The sequence below is a fragment of the Oncorhynchus mykiss genome, chromosome 6 (assembly GCF_013265735.2).
Source record: "Oncorhynchus mykiss isolate Arlee chromosome 6, USDA_OmykA_1.1, whole genome shotgun sequence".
NCBI lineage: Eukaryota > Metazoa > Chordata > Actinopteri > Salmoniformes > Salmonidae > Oncorhynchus > Oncorhynchus mykiss.
In genome coordinates, this window is record NC_048570.1 from 74,775,894 (window position 1) to 74,796,464 (window position 20,571).

At 43.8% G+C, this 20,571-nt stretch overlaps 1 protein-coding gene across 1 annotated transcript; it reads left to right on the forward strand.

Annotated features, from left to right (window-relative positions):
- The first annotated feature begins 1,385 nt into the window (after window positions 1-1,385).
- On the forward strand, window positions 1,386-19,476 carry LOC110526579 (thrombospondin type-1 domain-containing protein 4). Its single transcript, XM_021607670.2, has 12 exons — window positions 1,386-1,678; window positions 10,147-10,354; window positions 14,235-14,410; window positions 14,541-14,631; window positions 14,795-14,992; window positions 15,156-15,285; window positions 15,549-15,753; window positions 16,159-16,332; window positions 16,703-16,876; window positions 17,325-17,504; window positions 17,650-17,794; window positions 18,051-19,476. The coding sequence occupies exons 1-12, from the start codon at window positions 1,598-1,600 to the stop codon at window positions 18,191-18,193; spliced, it is 1,905 nt and encodes a 634-aa protein (XP_021463345.2). The 5' UTR covers window positions 1,386-1,597; the 3' UTR covers window positions 18,194-19,476.
- The last annotated feature ends 1,095 nt before the right edge of the window (window positions 19,477-20,571 follow it).

Consider the following 20,571-nt stretch of genomic DNA (forward strand, 5'->3'; position numbering starts at 1 on the left):
GAGAGTGCCAGCGAGTGGGGAAAGACAAGAGAGTGCCAGCGAGTGGGGAAAGACAAGAGAGTGCCAGCGAGTGGGGAAAGACAAGAGAATGCCAGCGAGTGGGGAAAGACAAGAGAGTGCCAGCAGAAGCCAAGCCAAGTCCAGGTGTTGAGACGCCACTATCTAAACTTTCTGGCTTTTTGTCTGTCCATGATGCCTTTGCTTGTTGCTGTGAAATATTTAAATACAATTGGAGATGTAATGGAATTGGATGCATTCAATAGGTGCTGATATGACTTGTTATCCTGTTCAGTGTTCTCAGTACTGTCATTCATATATTATGCAGTGACTCACTGCTGGCTTTGCTTAACAGGGACAGGCCATTTTTGGTGCGAAAAAAGCTTATTTTCTCTTAATGGTGTGTAAGCACCTGTGGCCCAAAGAAGAGGATGTGTTCACTAACAGCCTGCTGGAAATCTCTCTCTCTCTCTCTCTCTCCTCTCATAGCCCAGCTGAAATACAGAATTGTAGTGTATACAGTAGTTTGCTGCATGTGCCTGTTGTGGTCTCCCTGTACCGCTTTAAAATCTGAAAATATTGCGTTATCTCATGGTTGCAGCTACAATGCCGTGATGCACCCACTATGGTCATATACTTTTATGTGAAAACCAACTGTCATAGTCTGATGAAGAGCGCACTCCTAACTACAGTGTGTCCTGATGAATTAGGGTTTAATGTTGTGGAAACAATGGTGCAGCAATAGGAAAACCATATGATGAGTTCAGTCTTTTTGGCTCCGGCTTCTTTACTTCCAGCCTTCCTTGCGACGTGGCTTGCAATTAAGTGCTTGAGTATGCTTGTATAAGAGAGAGTGCAAAGGGATCGTATTGTTGCAGAGTTTGTGGTTTCTCCATGTTTAAGAATATGAAATGCAGTCCGTATTCTGTCTATTTCAGTGTTAGAATGTCCACTTGACCAGAAAGTGTTTTGGGCTGTTATGCTACTTTTCTTTGGCTGTCTGCTGTGTTCCATTGTCAGTGGTCTAGATTACATTGCAATGGTATTCCATCAAGTCCTATTAAATAATGCTCAGCAAAGGTATCCAGTTGAGTTGTCTCACCAACACCTGTCCATTGTTGAATACACAGTAGGAGGCTTCTTGTTCCACCATTCATAAACAATAAATACTCTTCCTCTTCCCTTCCCAAATATTTCCTTTTTCATTTCAACATCCCCCCACTAATCTTCATTCTTCCCATATATACCTCTCCCTCTCTCTCTCTCTCTCTCTCTCTCTCTCTCTCTCTTGCCCTCTCTAGCGCTGTCTCTCTCTCTCTCTCTCTCTCTCTCTCTCTCTCTCTCTCTCTCTCTCTCTCTCGCCCTCTCTCCCTCTCTGTCGCCCCTAACTTTTCCTCTTAAATGCCCCAGCCTCCCCAGCTGCGCCTCCTCCAGCTCAGTTTACAAGGCTGTGCATACAGATCAGCAGAGTAGTGGTTTTGGCGTTCACTGCACTACAGGGTCAAGGCGAAACAGCCAGGAGCAGCTACCGTTTTCTACTGGACCTGTCTGAATGCATGACTGAGAGCTGCTGGTCAATAGTTCTTGGCCACATGAGAGAATGCTATCAGGTCTGGCTCTTCTGCTGCTTGTCTGCCTCCTCCACATGTTGGTGACTGCCAAGGGGAACCCGTGGTCACAGGTAAGACTTAAACCATACCATGGTCTTACTATGGACCCTCTCTCTGCTTTTCCACAGGTTGGGCTGAGACTGACCGTCTGGGACTGGCTACTCATCGCTCCCAGTCCCAGCACCTTTACACGTCCCAAACAGCATAAGAGGCACTCCCTCTAAAACTATGACCTGTATAAATCTGTATTATGAATGTAATTAGCCTGTTTAGCCGGTGCTCTTCTTAAGTAATTCTCGAGCTGCTGAACTGTAAGTTGATAGGTTTAATTCTATCTATTAGAATCAGACTAAGTTAGTTCATGCCTTGGCTATGACTGCAGACTATAGATCATGAGGAGGAAGTAGGGATCAGATTAGGTATTTACTGTGTGACTGTTTTCACTGTTAAGCAGCTTTGGCAGTCTGTGTTGTTGACTCTGTAGCACATATAAGGCAGGCTGTTATATAGTTATAAAGGACAGTGTCCTTCGAAGTTGCACTTAGTATAACTGTGGAAACTCTAAAGGGGGATGTCTGGCTTGTAATAGGGCATAGATTGGCACAGCTCCATGTGTGTGTGTAGATGATTGACAACATGGCTGTGACATCGCTGTGATACTGCTGCAGACAGGTGATGTACATTCATAGAAATAGAATATCTCATTCTAGTGTGTACAGTATCCTGGTTTGATCTGTTCATCAAGGTCATATGCCTTGATGAAAGTAATTGTGACCAAAATGTTACGTGTGAATGAATGGAGTCCATGAAACCGGTTTTCTTTGTCTTCTGCTAAACATCTCTGTAAAAATGTGTGATGTCATGGGAAGCTGCAGTTGGTCATTTGGCAGGAGTTGAGATTGGTGTCTTAGAGAATGATTGTATAGGTTTACGTGTTCCCTCTATAATACTCTCACTATAGGGCACCTTTCATTTCCACATGTAAACATGTAGGTGTGTCCTTTCCCCTGTATTTAGGCACTTTTTAAAATATCCATTAATTATGTTCCCAACACAGATCCTCTACAAACAGATACTGATAGAGAACCCTCAGTGTTTTAAAGACTGGTGAATCAACACGGTTTGTGCTATTTCCGGGACAAGCAGTGGACATTTATGAGGCTGCTGTGCCCTTGACATAAGGCCTCATGGCTGGGAGAGAGGTTTGAGAAGTTTGTGGGGTACGTGAGGCCTTTTTACTGTTAAGAACATCCCCCAGTCATGACCAGTATATATGACTCTACTCTTCACTGTTGAGAAAACATCCCCCAGTCATGACCAGTATATATGACTCTACTCTTCACTGTTGAGAAAACATCCCCCAGTCATGACCAGTATATATGACTCTACTCTTCACTGTTGAGAAAACATCCCCCAGTCATGACCAGTATATATGACTCTACTCTTCACTGTTGAGAAAACATCCCCCAGTCATGACCAGTATATATGACTCTACTCTTCACTGTTGAGAAAACATCCCCCAGTCATGACCAGTATATATGACTCTACTCTTCACTGTTGAGAAAACATCCCCCAGTCATGACCAGTATATATGACTCTACTCTTCACTGTTGAGAAAACATCCCCCAGTCATGACCAGTATATATGACTCTACTCTTCACTGTTGAGAAAACATCCCCCAGTCATGACCAGTATATATCACTCTACTCTTCACTGTTGAGAAAACATCCCCCAGTCATGACCAGTATATATGACTCTACTCTTCACTGTTGAGAAAACATCCCCCAGTCATGACCAGTATATATGACTCTACTCTTCACTGTTGAGAAAACATCCCCCAGTCATGACCAGTATATATCACTCTACTCTTCACTGTTGAAGACCCCACTCCTATCCGGGGCAACAAAAAGTATTTGAGTTACTTTAGCTTGTTGCCATACTATTACCATGTTACTACCACTTTATCCTGTATTTTATCCTGTGCTGATGTGAAGTGCTACAGTAGAGGGTGTCTTTAAAATGGATGGAGGACCCCAATAGCCCTACTCCTTTCAGTGGGAAGAGTTATCCCCACAGTTCAGTCATTATCCCTGGTTGTTTTGGATACACACTTGAGGTTTTACACATGATTTATGTTGGGAAATGCCATGTAGTGGGAAAGAACCCATGAGTTATCACTGTCTGGTCCAAGAAAATCAAGAGTTTGTGCTTCTTTTAGTGGTTACGAACTCAGATTATTGCCTTGGCTTGGTTGACTTCCCAACACATCCATGATACAAGTTCCAGAGATGAAATCAGAGGAAACGGCTGTGATTCTTGAAAGTATGTCTTCCATTCTTCCATTTACAGACGGATTGTGATGGTCCATTTGTCTATTTAATTTTGTGAAGCAAAATGTTTTAAAAAGTGCACACTTTTTAGGTTATAGGACATAAATAGATTTTCTAGTTCTTTGTTGAAGGCTGCCAATTTTCCCTCTCTTCTGTCATAGCAGCCAGAATGGCTATATTTCCTAATCTCCTTTTAATGCTGCAATCTGATATGGAAATGTCAATTGGTATTGGAAGTTGTACAGTACCATAACAGGTCTAGCACTATTCATTGGGAGTTGCCCTTCAATGTCTGATGGATGTAGTTTACAAAGTGACTTAATTATACTGTACGCAAGTGAAAATCACCTTTCACCTTGTGATCACTGAGCAGTCCCCAGCACTACAGTAGCCTACCTCCACCACAGCTGCAGATGTGTTTCCAGTGCTGACTGTGTTGAAGGCAGTGTGTGTTGTTAGCGACCTCACCCTCATTAAACACTGTTCTGATAAAGGAGCCTCTAAAGGGAAGGTAGAAAGGAACACAGCATCTCACCATGTGGGAGACAGATGCTTGTGGCCTACGCCCCTGCCAACGGTCGGCCACATGCACTTCACATGGACCGACCGACCGAACGGAGGGGGTGGGTTGTCATGCCATTCAAGGACGTTATACTGGATTCTGTGTGAGAAATGAAATAGGAATCAGTGGTAAAACACAAACAGACACTATTATATGGGACATGTGGCTCTGTATTTTCTAATGATATACAGGATGCCAGTATGGTCCTATTCTAAAAGCTGGCCAGTGTTTCAACTCAGCAGATCCAATATTCAGTGTTCACAGGGTTTGCATTTGTCCTAGCCTTGGTAACAATTTAAAAGCTGATGGAATTGAGTATTTTGTTATTTTCTAAATAATCACATTTACTTTATACCTATATTGTGAATACCATGCAACAACATCAGCAGCATAGAGGTGTTGGGTTAAATGCACTTCTAATATACAATATGACCCAGTTTACTTTTTATTACTACAATTTCTTCTAGAGCAATGAGTCACATTTTTGATAATGATCCCCACTCAATGATCCCCACTTTTTCATGTTGAGGTTGTGGTCAGTCATTGAGTTTTCTATAGATTTCAGCATAATGTCCTTTCCATTCAGTGGCCATCTTGCTGTAAGGTCACCTCCGCCGTGAATTATTATCTGGTATGACATTGCCCCAGAATTCTCAGCTTGGAAGCCCAGTAATGTAAATATTACATTTCCAGATGAGCTGGCGTATGTATCATTGCAAGCCAAGTCTTGATAACAGCAATGGCAACACTCCAGCAGAGCTCTCTGCTGGCTGTACAGCAAGTGAAGAGTTGAAAATGTTCTCATAATGTTCACAAAACACTCTGTTACTTTTTGGTCGTCAATTTGGTCGACAGGGTGTGTGTGTTTCTTTTATGTCAAAGTGAAGTGTTATCATTTGAAAATAAAGGGAGAATTCCTTTAATCTGAAGATTTTCTCATTAGAATTTAAGTTGAATCAAATGTAATTTTTTAAGCGAGGCCAAACCATTTAGCTGACACTTAATTCTAGAGCCTGTTATTGATATTAATATGTATTCCATTAATGCAGCATTCATTTAGTTTGTTGTCATTTGATAAACATTTTGAGACAACATGTTAGGTGTTAAAATATTAGATGTCATGTTAAATAATATGCAAGATTTCAACCTTGAAACATATCTAAGTTTGTGCACTCAAAGTTGATGTACCCTGTAATAGTGTTAAGGGTCTAAGTGTGTTAATATATTAATGTATTCAGTGAGTAGTCTTGGTGCTTTCTCAGGGACTCATTGAGCGATCTACCTTCCTGACCCTGCTGAAGTTAAGCTTCAGTCAGTTATCCCTGGTGGTTTCCAGGCTGGTGGGTCTGGCATGGCACCCAGAGTATAATATTGTGGGAACACCTAGTCTAAGCTCTGACAAGACCCAAGTACGTTCTGACCTCAAGCCATGGACATGGCAGAGATCAGAAGAGTTATGGTCTAGGATCAGTTACAGCAATGACTGAATAATAGTGTCTGGAGTCCCTGATATGCAGAGTGTGTGGTTGATAATGGATCATTTGTGTAGATGGGGCTCCTGAAACAGCTGCATGAATCTGGATGTATTTGTGTGCCATAGTGCTCCCTGATAGGCTTATACAGTACAGCTGTCTGCACATGTTAATGTCAATCACTCGTTAGCTTAAATCTCCTTGTCATTAGTGGATTTCTCTGTCTAAACATCCACTCACAAACAGTCACCATTTTAACCCAGTGTCCCAGTCCCACGCCTGTGAGAAACCCTAGCAGTCAGTCCACTGATTACTTTTTCAACCACATCTATAACTTCATTTGGGGTGGATGAAGGCCACGATTAAGTCAGAACTAGTGTTAACTGGCGTTGGCAGACATACGCATAGCAGATGTTTTGGAGGTGTTGGAGGTGTAACTGTGGTGTGAGCTGACAAATAGGTGAGTGGCTGCTCTTGTGTCACAAACCGCGTTAGAAGTTCAAAACGGCGATAGAAAGAGTAGGCTTCTAATGCATGTTTTCATATTAATTTGAATGAGGGGGGGGGGGGGGGTTATAGTCTATCAGTCTAATCAAGGTGTAGACAATAGAACATCACGCATTTGAGTGTTTGAACTTGTAACGCGGCTGCATGGGACTTGTCGGATTATAAAATCAGGTGATTTTGTTGCCACGAAAAGCTAATGCAAGGAGCCGCTTGTGGATCTGTCAACTCTAACGTAGTTCCACCTCCAATACCGCCAAAACAATCTCTATGCGGATGTTGGCTAGCGCAGATCTAATAGATTCCAGCCCGAAGTCTTTACAGTCAAAGAAAGATGGGGGCTGGTCGACTGTAAGATGTTTCCAACATTCCTGTTGACTCCAGCATAAAGTCACTGTGACCACTCATTTTTATATTCATATTCATTCCTTGTGGGAAACCACAAACCAAGGCCCCCCACACAGTTAAAAGCAACATTATTGCAAGGCAAGTGTAACCTGTGCCAAGCCTGTGGGAAAAGAATCAAGTGACATGGAGTGTCTTTGCAACTGTTTATTGACAGCTTGTGCATGTTTGTAATGAAATAAATGTTGTTTTTTCATTCCTTCTTTACCCACTCAATTAGTGCATTAGGCACTTATTTTAAAGCTCCCAAACCTTGATTTCTGAGAAGAGGCGCCTCTGTGCACAGCTGAGGACAGGCTTGGAATTGGGATAGCTTTACCATCATAGTGAGACTGTAGTTCAAGGATATCTAATAACCTTATAAATGCAAACTCAAACTTTTGTTATAAAGTGGTTACTGGTATGATGGAAAGAGACCGATAGTCTGCTGGTTCAGTTGTGTAGAATTTCATAAATTAAATTAAACTCAACATGGGATTATTATCCCTATCATGACAAGCCAATTCCTAAAAGCACAAGACTTTACATCTGTTTTATCTGGAAAAGTACTGCTGGGGTTTATTGGAAGGCTAATGTTGTTTTCATCTGACGTTCCTCACTTTGACTGGTAGTTGACTACCGTCCTGACACGTCTAACCATTTCCAGATGAGGTGGATTTTTAGTGACATTTAAAGGCCCATTATAGTGCTACTGAAAGGGGATGTCGTCCAACGCCAAGCATAATTATAAACCACCCACGGAGAGCAGATTAGAAAAAAACAATGATGTGGTCTCTTAATAAATTGAGCACTTAAATACTGTGGATCCCCTTGAAAGGGAAAAACTAGGATCCCTCCAAACTTGGTTCAGTGAGACACCTAATTTTGATGGATTCGTGATGCAGGACCTTTTATACTTGATATATCAAGGACAGCCTGGATGACTGTTTTCAGGTTTGGGAGACAAATGACTGCTGGCTTCACTGTTTTGCATGGGGTATCATCTGTTCTCCAAAGTCTGTTTTGACAGTTTATGATTTGAAAGATGTACTGTACAGTGATATCAAATAATGCCCACACTTCAATGCTTCCTGTATAGGTCTAAGCCATTTTACCATATTAAAAGGCTCGGAAAACCTTATTGCACAATTTTTCTAAAAACATTACTGACGCCTCTTAGTCACATGATATTTCATACATTGACGGATGACTCAGATTACTGGTAATAAATTATGTGACTCTCCATTCACACGTTAACACACAGTGATTCAGAGCTTTTCCCAGGCAAACGGCCACAGACAACCATTACTCGCCGAGCTTGTCAAGCTGTAGTTTATGAGGGGAAGGAAGGAACCGTTTTCTTTCTCCTGGGATTAAGGCTAAACATTGAAATGATATCTGATAATGTTGTTACTTAAAGTAAACGCCACCTCCATAAACGGTGTTTTATGGTGAAAATTGAGAAGACAGATACTACTCACTTGGTATCCCAATTGTTTGCATACTGTACATGTGATGTATGAAAATATAATAATGTGTAAACTCATATGGAACTATCTGGTTTTCATCATGTACCAATCTGCCTATAGGCTACTGTAGATCCGTTTATATCCATAATTCCACATTGGCCAATATGGAATTGTGGCAAGCCAGTTAAGAACAAATTCTTATTTACAATGAAGGCCTACCCAGACGACGCTGGGCCAATTGTGCGTCGCCCTATGGGACTCCCAATCACGACCGGATGTGATGCAGCCTGGATTCGAACCAGGTACTGCAGTGATGCCTCTTGCATTGAGATGTAGTGTCTAGACCACTGCGCCACTCGGGAGCCAGTAGAAGGAGGTGGTGTGTATTTGTTTTGGCCTTGGTGGAGTGTTGGCCCGATGCAGACCTCGCTGCTATGGGTGGGTGAGAGCCAGGCTTCTGTCTTCTGAGCCTACCCCAATCTCCTCAGTCCACCCCTAGCCCTGGCCTGGCTACCATCTCCATCTTCCATCCCCATATCCCAGCCTGCATCCAGCCTGCAGCTGACTGTCTTACTGCAGCTCCAGGAAGAACTAAGTCCGCTGAGAGAGCATGAATCTACAGCAAAACCCTTTTTAATTACCACTGTAGACTCTGCTCTTCATTTGTTTGTGTGATTATTCTATGTAAGCCTAGTTATGTCCCGTGCTTAAGGACCACACATAAAATGTTGTGTAATATTTTTTGTTGGGACGTAATATATATAGTTGGTCTGAGAAAATACGCCGGTTTAGCAAGGCAAGATCCCCGTTAGTCCTGGTTTGGGATTGTGAGAAAATACGCCGGTTTTAGCAAGGCAAGATCCCCGTTAGTCCTGGTTTGGGATTGGGAGGAAATTGTTTGTGACAGGGTTTTGTCTAGGAACGGGGGGGATTATTGACTGGACTGCTTAACGTAACATTCCCTGAAAGATACTGACTGACTAAAGACTAACGTTGGCAGCAGTCGAATCACAGAGGAGCTTTGTGTCATTAAAACAGCTTTTTTTGTCCCCTGCTGACTCCTCCACTGGTCGTTCCTTCGGTTCGAGTGGTGGCGGACTGAGGGCGTATCCTGATCCTGGCACACCAGTGTCTACTCTCCACTGCCCAGGGGTCTGGAATTATAGAAGTACGGTGGCCTGCTGGGATCAGTCCCAACTAGGCCCCTGCCTGCAGCACCTGTTGACACAGCGAGCTACTTTTACGTCTGAATTGGCTGGATTTATCGACTGCTGATTTGAGTGTTCTATACTAACCTTATCCAGGCTTCCTGTAATTTAAGAGTGCCAATGTGACAGAGAAAGCTAACACCCCTGAGGATTTGCTCTGAAACTTTGTGAGCCGTTACTACTCCAGCATCGTGCCAAAAATATGCCTGTTGTTGGAATGAAGCTGGCTCAGGCTAATTGGTTGTTGTGTTATGGTAGTTAATTATGTGCAGCAGGTCAGGGAGTTAGAGAGGTGAAATAACATGGGTTTGTTTATGAATATGCTGGATAGGCTTTGGTTTATTATCTCTCATTCTCCCCTCTTTACTTGATTAATGAGGTTGCTCATGTTATTTACCTTTCCATGCACTTCAGTGGTAAAACAGTTGCCTGTTAAAACAGATGTCTCAGTAGCTCAACAGTTGAACATTGCTTCACCTCAAAAATCCTACAGTCCCTCTGCTTACAACAAAAAGTGTACTGTACTGTTTGTTATGTACCGGCGTTGATTAGTGATGTGCTATACATGTCCTCTGTCCCATCATTTGACCTCCTTCTCCCTCTCTGACAGAGTCTGGGCTGCGATGAGTACTTGGGCTCAGGCAAGGTGATGGACAAGTGTGGGGTGTGTGGCGGGGACAACACGGCCTGTAAGCTGGTGTCAGGGCTCTTCCAGCAGCACAGCCTGAACAAGGTGGGCTACCACAAGATAGTGGAGATCCCAGAGGGAGCCACCAAGATCAACGTCACCGAGACGGTGAAGAGCAGGAATTACCTGGGTGAGTAGGACTGTGACTGACCAGTGTTTTAAACCGGGTCAGAATGTGTTAGCCTGCTGAGCTAAAGCATAGACATTACCCACTGGGCACAGATTCAACGTCTATTCCACGTTGTTTCAATGTAATTTCATTGAAATGATGAGGAAACAACATTGATTCAACCAGTGTGTGCCCAGTGGTTAGCTTGGGAGGCAAGTCTTCATGTCTGAGGCATGGTTACTCAACACACAAGCATGGTTCCAAACCACCTCTGTTTAACTACAGAGTTACCAGCTCTTTATCCACGGCCCTTTAAGGCTCCATATATCTCTGTCTGAATCAGACCCATGAGCTATGACACATGCAATAGCAATTTTAGGTTTTCCCTTCGACCACGTTAGATTATGTTTCATATTACATTAACGGTACTAATAAAGTCACAATTGAAAAATAAGCTTCAGGTTATAAAACATCTGACAGCAGTAGCTATTGTTTTTTATATCATTTAGGTCATGTCTTGCTACATCCGTGCTGTGAGCCTGTATCAGGCAACAGGGAACAGCTGCTTGTTAAATTGATTTGATTCATTTAATTAAAAGGCAGCTTAAATACAGAGCAGGAGGGATTTTTCCGGAATTTTGGATGTGAGCATTTCTATGTTGTCAGTAGTAAGTAACCACACAGTGCACTTCTGGTTACAATCTTTTATTTTTTAAAAGCTCTTTGCTGTAATTCATTGAATAAATAAGATATTGTCTTTATAGGAGCATAACAGTGTGACACAGAAGTGGGTCTATTTTCAGGAATGACTTCTGGAATGTCAGTGTTTTATTGTTGGAGACATTGGTTTAATGAGAGCCATGCCATAGCATAGCAGTGCGTCTGGGAGAGAGAGAGAGAGCGAGAGAGAGAGCGAAAGAAAGGTGAGAAAGAGAGAGACAGAGAGTGAGAGAGAGAGAAAGGGAGAGAGAGGGAGTGCCTGGCCCCCACTTCCCCTGGCCTGGCTGCTCCCCTCAGGGGAAAGTATATAAACAAGCTTTCATTAGAGGACCTTTTCCTCCAGCCTTCCCATCCTTTTTAATTAAGGTGAGGAATTTCACTGCTCCCTAGAAAACCACCACCACCACTGAGCCCAGCGATGGAACCTGCTTTGAAACTACTTTTCTAAGTCAAAACTACTAACTGGGGGTGCCAAGTTATGCCTTGCTTTTTTAATATGAGTCCCCACTCAACCCCTACACAATACTTACTCAGTGAGTAAGCACCTAACCAGGAAATGTAGAGTATGCATGAACAATGGCTCCTTTCAGTGACTGCTGTTCCTGCGTCGCTTGGCGTTGTTGTTGGAAGAGTTCATATATCGGTGGGTAAAAGCGTGCTGTGATGCAACATCCTGGGGATAAACAGGACCGAGGATTCTTCCACGGAACTACTTATCGTTACCATTATTCCCTGATGTTTGCTCCATTCTCCTCAATAGACTTATGTTCTAGTTTATTTCTGCATGCCTAATATGTGCTTTTAGTTGTCCAAACACTTTTATACACTGCTCAAAAAAATAAAGGGAACACTTAAACAACACAATGTAACTCCAAGTCAATCACACTTCTGTGAAAACAAACTGTCCACTTAGGAAGCAACACTGATTTCACATGCTGTTGTGCAAATGGAATAGACAAAGGTGGAAATTATAGGCAATTAGCAAGACACCCCCAATAAAGGAGAAGTTCTGCAGGTGGTGACCACAGACCGCTTCTCAGTTCCTATGCTTCCTGGCTGATGTTTTGGTCACTTTTGAATACTGAGGGTGCTTTCACTCTAGTGGTAGCATGAGACAGAGTCTACAACCCACACAAGAGGCTCAGGTAGTGCAGCTCATCCAGGATGGCACATCAATGCGAGCTGTGGCAAAAAGGTTTGCTGTGTCTGTCAGCGTAGTGTCCAGAGCATGGAGGCGCTACCAGGAGACAGGCGAGTACATCAGGAGACGTGGAGGAGGCCGTAGGAGGGCAACAACCCAGCAGCAGGACCGCTACCTCCGCCTTTGTGCAAGGACGAGCAGGAGGAGCACTGCCAGAGCCCTGCAAAATGACCTCCAGCAGGCCACAAATGTGCATGTGTCTGCTCAAACGGTCAGAAACAGACTCCATGAGGGTGGTATGAGGGCCCGACGTCCACAGGTGGGGCTTGTGCTTACAGCCCAACACCATGCAGGACGTTTGGTATTTGCCAGAGAACACTAAGATTGGCAAATTCGCCACTGGCGCCCTGTGCTCTTCACAGATGAAAGCAGGTTCACACTGAGCACATGTGACAGTCACACAGACGTGACAGTCTGGAGACACCGTGGAGAACGTTCTGCCTCCTGCAACATCCTCCAGCATGACCGGTTTGGCGGTGGGTCAGTCATGGTGTGGGATGGCATTTCTTTGTGGGGCCGCACAGCCCTCCATGTGCTCGCCAGAGGTAGCTTGACTGCCATTAGGTACCGAGATGAGATCCTCAGACCCCTTGTGAGACCATATGCTGGTGCGGTTGGCCCTGGTTTCCTCCTAATGCAAGACACTGCTAGACCTCATGTGGCTGGAGTGTGTCAGCAGTTCCTGCAAGAGGAAGGCATTGATGCTATGGACTGGCCCGCCCGTTCCCCAGACCTGAATCCAATTGAGCACATCTGGGACATCATGTCTCGCTCCATCCACCACCACAGACTGTCCAGGAGTTGGCGGATGCTTTAGTCCAGGTCTGGGAGGAGATCCCTCAGGAGACCATCCGCCACCTCATCAGGAGCATGCCCAGGCGTTGTAGGGAGGTCATACAGGCATGTGGAGGCCACACACACTACTGAGCCTCATTTTGACTTGTTTTAAGGACTTTACATCAAAGTTGGATCAACATGTAGTGTTCTTTTCCACTTTAATTTTGAGTGTGACTCCAAATCCAGACCTCCATGGGTTGATAAATTGGATTTCCATTGATCATTTTTGTGTGATTTTGTTGTCAGCACATTCAACTATGTAAAGAAAAAAGTATTTAATAAGAATATTTCATTCATTCAGATCTAGGATGTGTTATTTTAGTGTTCCCTTTATTTTTTTGAGCAGTGTATTTAGTAGTCTTAATGTCACTTGTCTAATGTTTTTCGGACAGCCTGTTGCCCTAAACATGGAATTCTCCATTGTGGCTGTAGAGTTGAGAGATTCAGCTACACAATTAACATAAAGCTATGCCAGCTATTTACTAACAGGTTTACTCATTTACAAAAGACAAGGCTTTGAAGATACATATGACAAAATGTATTCAGTTTGCAGTGATTACACAACTCACTTTTAACGGTCTTGCTCATTATGTTAAAACCACTTCTGATGAAACAATTATGGCAGAATTATTTCCTGTCTGTCTAAGCACAGTAGAGCTGATGGTGACAGGAAGGGTTGCTGTCTGTCTCATAGAAATATAACTACTAGAATGGACATTTCCATTCAAGTTGTTGTTCTGTGATGGGGGACCGGCGGCCATATTGAGTGCCCCCAAACTTCCTGTAAAGCAGGAAGTTCAGCATTTAAAATGAAAATAGCTCACTTTCCAAATACAGAAATCGTCACGAAAAAAAGCCTTGTCTTTTGTAAATGAGCAAACCTGTTAGTAAATAGCTGGCATAGCTTTATGTTAATTGTGTAGCTGAATCTCTAAACTCTACAGCCACATTGGAGAATTCCATGGTTAGGGCAACAGGCCATCTGAAAAACATTACAGAAAAGTTACATATCTTGAAAACTTGAGTGCTGACAATCAAAACATTTTGGGACTATGTCAACAATGGACTAATGAAACAAATAACCAAAGATAGTTTTCCTTCAATGTGTGTTTTATTAACAGTCAACTCATGGTCTGTCTGCAGCTCTGAAAAGCCGCTCAGGTCGCTCCATCATCAATGGGAACTGGGCCATTGACCGGCCAGGGAAGTATGAGGGGGTGGGCACCATGTTCACCTACCGACGACCCAATGAGGTCACCAGCACCGCCGGGGAGTCCTTCCTGGCTGAAGGGCCAACCAATGAGATCCTGGATGTTTATGTATGTAACCAGTCAACTTGTATGTACAGTAAAATGTAGCTCATATTGGCACATATTTCTCTGTCAGTTTACACTGGCACATTGCGTTATAATTAACTTGTTTACTGAAGAATTTTTGCTCTGTCCTCAGGTGATCTACCAGCAGCCCAACCCAGGAGTGAGCTATGAATTCATCCTTCCCTCTGACAACCCTCCACAGCACCCCAACCACAGACCTGGAGGTGAGGCTCCCCATAGTTACTGATGCAACTGACTGGGACTGTATGGCCTAAATGAACTATTAGTCCACAAAGGGAGGGGGTCACAACCACTGATGGCGCTGCATCTCAATGACTGAGTTTTCCCCTGTTTATTTTGGCTGAAATACCATGTTCGATCTCCCAGGGAATACTCTGCATGGGCAAAGTGGGATTGACCACCGGGGCAACCCCAACCAGGAGGGGTACGATCCAGCAGGAGGGGGCAAATACCCTCCCCAGGTACCCAACAACCAGGTGCCAGCGGTCCAGCCACCCAAACGTCAGAGAGAATACAACTGGAAACTGTCTGGGGCAACAGAGTGTAGCGCCTCCTGTGGCAGAGGTAAGAAATGGCATGCATCTTTGTCGGAACTGAAGCCCCAAGAGGTCTCAACCTCTAATTGATACTAGTTGATCAACTAGGTTTAACAGATTCCCACAGTGAGTAGTGAAGATGCAGTATTGAGGCATGAACATCTAACGCTCTTCTGTGTATTGGTTTTCAGGTAGCAGGTACACCATCTTCCGCTGTGTCCACAGACTGAGCCATGAGCAGGTACCAGGGAACCAGTGTGACAGCAGCACCAGGCCCAGTTCACAGGAGGAGCCCTGCAACCTTCAGTCCTGCCCTGCCTTGTGAGAGACCCCTCTGTCTCAACTACACATTACATACTACACACACTGGTTCAATACATACACAGAGCTTTAGCAAAAGTCAGAAGACCCAGATTTCCTATAATTTTTATGAAAAGTTCCTTACCCGTTAAATTTATAGTTTAATAATTAGATCATAATTAGAATCTAATTGGACAATTGACCACATGTTTTATTAGCTATGTTGGGACCACATAGCTATTGTGTCCCTCTGAACATGGGGCCTTGTGTATCCTACTGTGCAGTTGGGACATTGGTGAGTGGTCGGAGTGCAGTAAGACATGTGGCCTGGGTATGCAGCACCGCCAGGTCTTGTGCAGGCAGGTGTATGCCAACCGGACCCTTAACGTCCACACCAGCCGCTGCCGCCACCTGGAGCAGCCCGAGACCACCAGCACCTGCCAGCTGAAAATCTGCAGCGAGTGGCAGATACGAACCGAGTGGAGCGCCGTGAGTGACAGCTGTCAATCAATATGCTTCAAATAGTATTTGTTTCAAATACTTTAGCTTGCTCGGCACATGGAACTATTAGAATAGTCTTAAAAGTGTAAACATACCCCACCCATCTGAGGCAGGCTCAATTCAAAGTACTCAAACAAGATTTAACATACTGTATTAAAATAATGTATCAGAAAGTACATGAACCCCAATTAGATAAATGTTATCATTCCTCTAAAGTTTCTAACATTCCTTATCATAAATTAAACCCAAGCAAGTATTCTATGGAGCATTTTCCCAGTTGTTTTCACAGACAACAGGTTACATTCATCAGAGAGAACTGACCCATGTTTACAGTGTGAGATGAACTGAACACTACCCCTATAGTATTTTACTGTCCCTCCTGTGTTTCCCCAGTGCTCTGTTCCCTGTGGCGTGGGCCAGAGGACCAGGGAGGTGCACTGTGTCAGCAACATGGGAGACTTTGTGTCAAACGAGGAGTGCAACATGAAGCTGCGACCCAGTGACAATGAGAACTGTGACATGGGGCCCTGTGCTAAAAGTTGGTTCTTCACTGATTGGGGGAATAAGGTGTGTAGGACTGAGGACATGGACTCTCACCATCACTCGCTAACACTTTTCTAACCTAATACTGTAGTAATTGTTTGATTGCATCTACTACAGTATTGTAGATGCAAGATTATAATTGAAGACAAATGGACTTGATACTAGCGTTAAAAACGAGGGTGATACTAGGGCCGGGATCCAATCAGATAGCGCTTTGTCAGCTTTGCACTTTTTAAAGGCAATGTTCCCCATTCACAGTAAACGCTGTATATGCCAGCTCAATTGGAAATTACCTTTGAAAGTGCGCTATACACAGATCTACCTCTGATCGGATTGAATCAAGGCATAGGTCAACTGTTTGTATTGTCACTTACCATGTCTTTGCTCTCTGCAGTGTTCTGCTGAGTGTGGGATGGGCATCCGGACCCGTGGCGTTCTGTGCCTGACCAATCACATTAGCAGCTTGCCTCTGGAAGGGTGTGGCCATGAGCGCCCCACTGACTCTCAGGTCTGTAATCACGGCCCCTGTGAGAGTCGCATCGAGTGGTTTACAGCCCCCTGGAGTCAGGTAAGACAGGACAACGCCGGGTCAAACTGGGCTTGTAGGGACACATCTGGGAAAAGATTAGGATGAGGATTTGCTGCAGATTTTACAGATGTCTCCTGCTCATTACTTACATTTTTGCTGATGTCTCATGTCAGTGTTGTATTACCTATCCCCACCCCAAAAAAGCATTTATTACCCCAGGACAGAAAGAGGAAGTCTCAAATGTTACAAATCCATTGTCCATTATTTCCACTTGAAGTAGATATTTAGTTCAGGACAAGGCTTAATCTCTGTCCAGGAAACCGTCCCTCTAAGTAAGGGGTACCTTCTATAACTCAGGTCGGCCAATCAACTGAGCCAGTGATGCCTTTTTCTTTTTCTTAAAAAAAACAAACATGTTGAAACAGTTCAGATGCCTCATGTCATGCCCATGTGTAGTATTACCTATGGTATTTTCTCCTTCCCCCAGTGTTCAACGGAGTGTGGCTCGGGCAGCCAGCAGAGGGCAGTGGTGTGTCTGATGAAGTCAGACGAGGGGTTCAATGTAATGCCGCCCTACGAATGTTCTTCTCTAGACAAGCCTCTTAATCAGCAGAGTTGCCACCTCAAGCCCTGTGGGGCCATGTGGTACCACACAGACTGGAGCGCTGTGAGTAACTGCACAAGCACATGCCCACACTCACAAGAAAAAACACACACACACGCTTTTATGTGGAGTTGTGAAATACACTCTCTTGAAAGCGTAATTGAAGAAAGGGAGAATGAGGTTTGAACTGTATTCTCTGTCCCTGCAGTGTTCTAAGACGTGTGAGGGGGGCTTCCGTGTGAGGGAGGTGCGCTGTCTGTCTGATGACATGCTTTCCAGTGAGGGCTGTGAAGAGGAGCTGAAACCAGTGGAGAGAGAGGAGTGCAACCCAGAGCCCTGCGTCCCACACATAGGTCAGTTACTACTGTGTAGTAAACATGGATCTGGGGCCAAGGCACCTCCGCTGGAATGTCATACAGTTGGATTGGTTAATGATGGCTGGTCTGGTCCTAACTACTGCCAGACAGTTTTAATGAGGGTTAGAGGGGAATTTAGTCTAAAATGGTTCAACATTAATGAAAATCTTATTCCATACAGAAAACTTGTGAAAATACTTAAAGATTTCTAAAACTTAAAATCACTGATATTATGATTATGATTGTTTTTCAGACGAGAACTGTCGAGACAAGTATTTCAACTGCAATGTGGTGGTCCAGGCACGTCTCTGTGTGTACGACTACTACAAGACAACCTGCTGTGCCTCCTGCACACGAGTGGCCCACAGACAGTCACAACACAGGGCACTCAGCTAGCCCCCTCCCCAGGCCTCAGACCTCTAGGGGGCCTGACACAGCGCCCAGAGCAGGCCCTCAGTTCCTGGGCCCAACACACTAACCCACAGTGGAGAGGACAGCCTAGAACCTGACTCTGGGTGGACACTGACTGGACACTATAATATGAGTGCTGAAAATACAGACGGAAAAACTGAAATACCGCAAAGAAAGGAAGTGAAAGCCCAACTTGTTTTTGGCATGTGAGGAGATTGCCAATGGGCAATACGGGAAACTGAATGGTTCGTGGAGGATGGTTGTGAAGGACACGTTTAACAGGGCTATGAGTGGAGGAGCTCTGGTGAGGCGATGATAGACAGGACACCAAACCGAAGAATATGGAACCACTTTATGGTCTGTAACCAGAATCCCCTCCAGTAAAAGTTCCTGTCTGGGTTTTTGTTGTGTTTCACGGGAAGCAGTTTGGCGCTGCCATTCACCTGAATGGGTTAAGGTCTTGAAAAAGGTCTTTGGCCGAAACGTTGATAGAATAAACAACGTGCAGAGGTGATATTGTGTGTGGGACTGCTACCACATCTGTGATGAGACTCTTGACTACCATGGCTCTCTTGGATAGCATTAAAGGAGAGGAAGATACAGTATTAAAGCAGAGCAAGATTCTGTTTGTTTTGCATAATGTATAGACTGTACACATTTTAATAAGCTTCTTTATGCTTTAAAATCCACAATATTTATGATCTAATTAACTACTTGTAGTATGAAGTTGCCCAAGCTTGCTCTTAAATCATCCCAATTATGAGGGCTCTATTCAATACTCTCCTACACAGCAGTTTAGTTGACCAAAGATTTCCCTATTTCACAGGAGGACGTGTCAAACAGTAATTGCTCAGTCCAGATCTATGGCTCTATTTAATCTGTACCGGTGAAGCGTTACAAACGGTGCAATATAAATGTTAAGGTCATTTCTGATTGAGCCAACATATGCAGTGTTTACCGTGATGCAGTCTCCGCTAATACGGAACATTGCCTTTAAATTTCAATCACGCTGTAACACTGAACTTCTGCGATACGGATTGAATAGAGCCCCAAGTGACAGCTCACCAGTTACACAGCAACCCTCTAACAAATTAAGCTCTAAAATGTTCATGTGTCGTTGTAGTGAATCATATATTTTGCATCACTGCTGTGTATATACAGAACCAGTCAAAAGTTTGGACACATCTACTCATTAAAGGATTTTTCTTTATTTTGACTATTTTCTACATTATAGAATAATAGTGAAGACATCAAAACTAAGAAATAACACAAGGAATCAGGTAGTTACCAAAAAAGGGTTAAACAAATCAAAATATATTTTATATTCTTCAAAGTAGCCACCCTTTGCCTTGATGACAACTTTGCACACTCTTGGCATTCTCTCAACTAGCTTCACCTGGAATGCTTTTCCAACAGTCTTGAAGGAGTTCCCACATATGCTGAGCACTTGTTGGCTGTTTTTCCTTCACTCTGCGGTCCAACTCATCCCAAACCATCTCAATTTGGTTGATTGTGGAGGCCAGGTCATCTGATGCAGCCCCCCATCACTCTCCTTCTTGGTCAAATAGCCCTTGCACAGCCTGGAGGTGTGTTGGGTCATTGTCCTGTTGTAAAAAAATATAGTTCTACTAAGCGGAAACCAGATGGGATGGCGTATTGCTGCAGAATGCTGTAGTAACCATGCTGGTTAAGTGTGCCTTGAATTCTAAATAAATCACAGACAGTGTCACCAGCAAAGCACCCCCACAGCATCACACCTCCTCCTCCATGCTTCACGGTGGGAAAAAACCCATCGGTGGGAAATAATCATCCGATCACCTACTCTGCGTTTCACAATTACTCATCAGACCAAGGCACAGATTTCCACCGGTCTAATGTCCATTGCTCGTGTTTCTTGGCCCAAGCAAATCTCTTCTTATTGGTGTCCTTCAGTAGTGGTTTCTTTGCAGCAATTTGACCATGAAGGCCTGATTTACACAGTCTCCTCTGAACAGTTGATGTTGAAATGTGTCTTTTACTTGAACTCTGTGAAGAATTTATTTGTACTCCAATTTATGATGCTGGTAACTCTAATGAACTTATCCTCTGCAGCAGAGCTAACTCTGGGTCTTCCTTTCTTGTGGCGGTCCTCATGAGAGCCAGTTTCATCATAGCGCTTTATGGTTTTTGCGACTGCACTTGAAGAAACTTTCAAAGTTCTTGACATTTTCCGGATTGACAGACCTTTGTGTCTTAAAGTAATGATGGACTGTCCTTTCTCTTTGCTTATTTGAACTGTTCTTGCCATACTATGGACTTGGTCTTTTGTCAAATAGGGCTGTCTTCTGTATACCCCTCTACCTTGTCACAAGACAACTGATTGG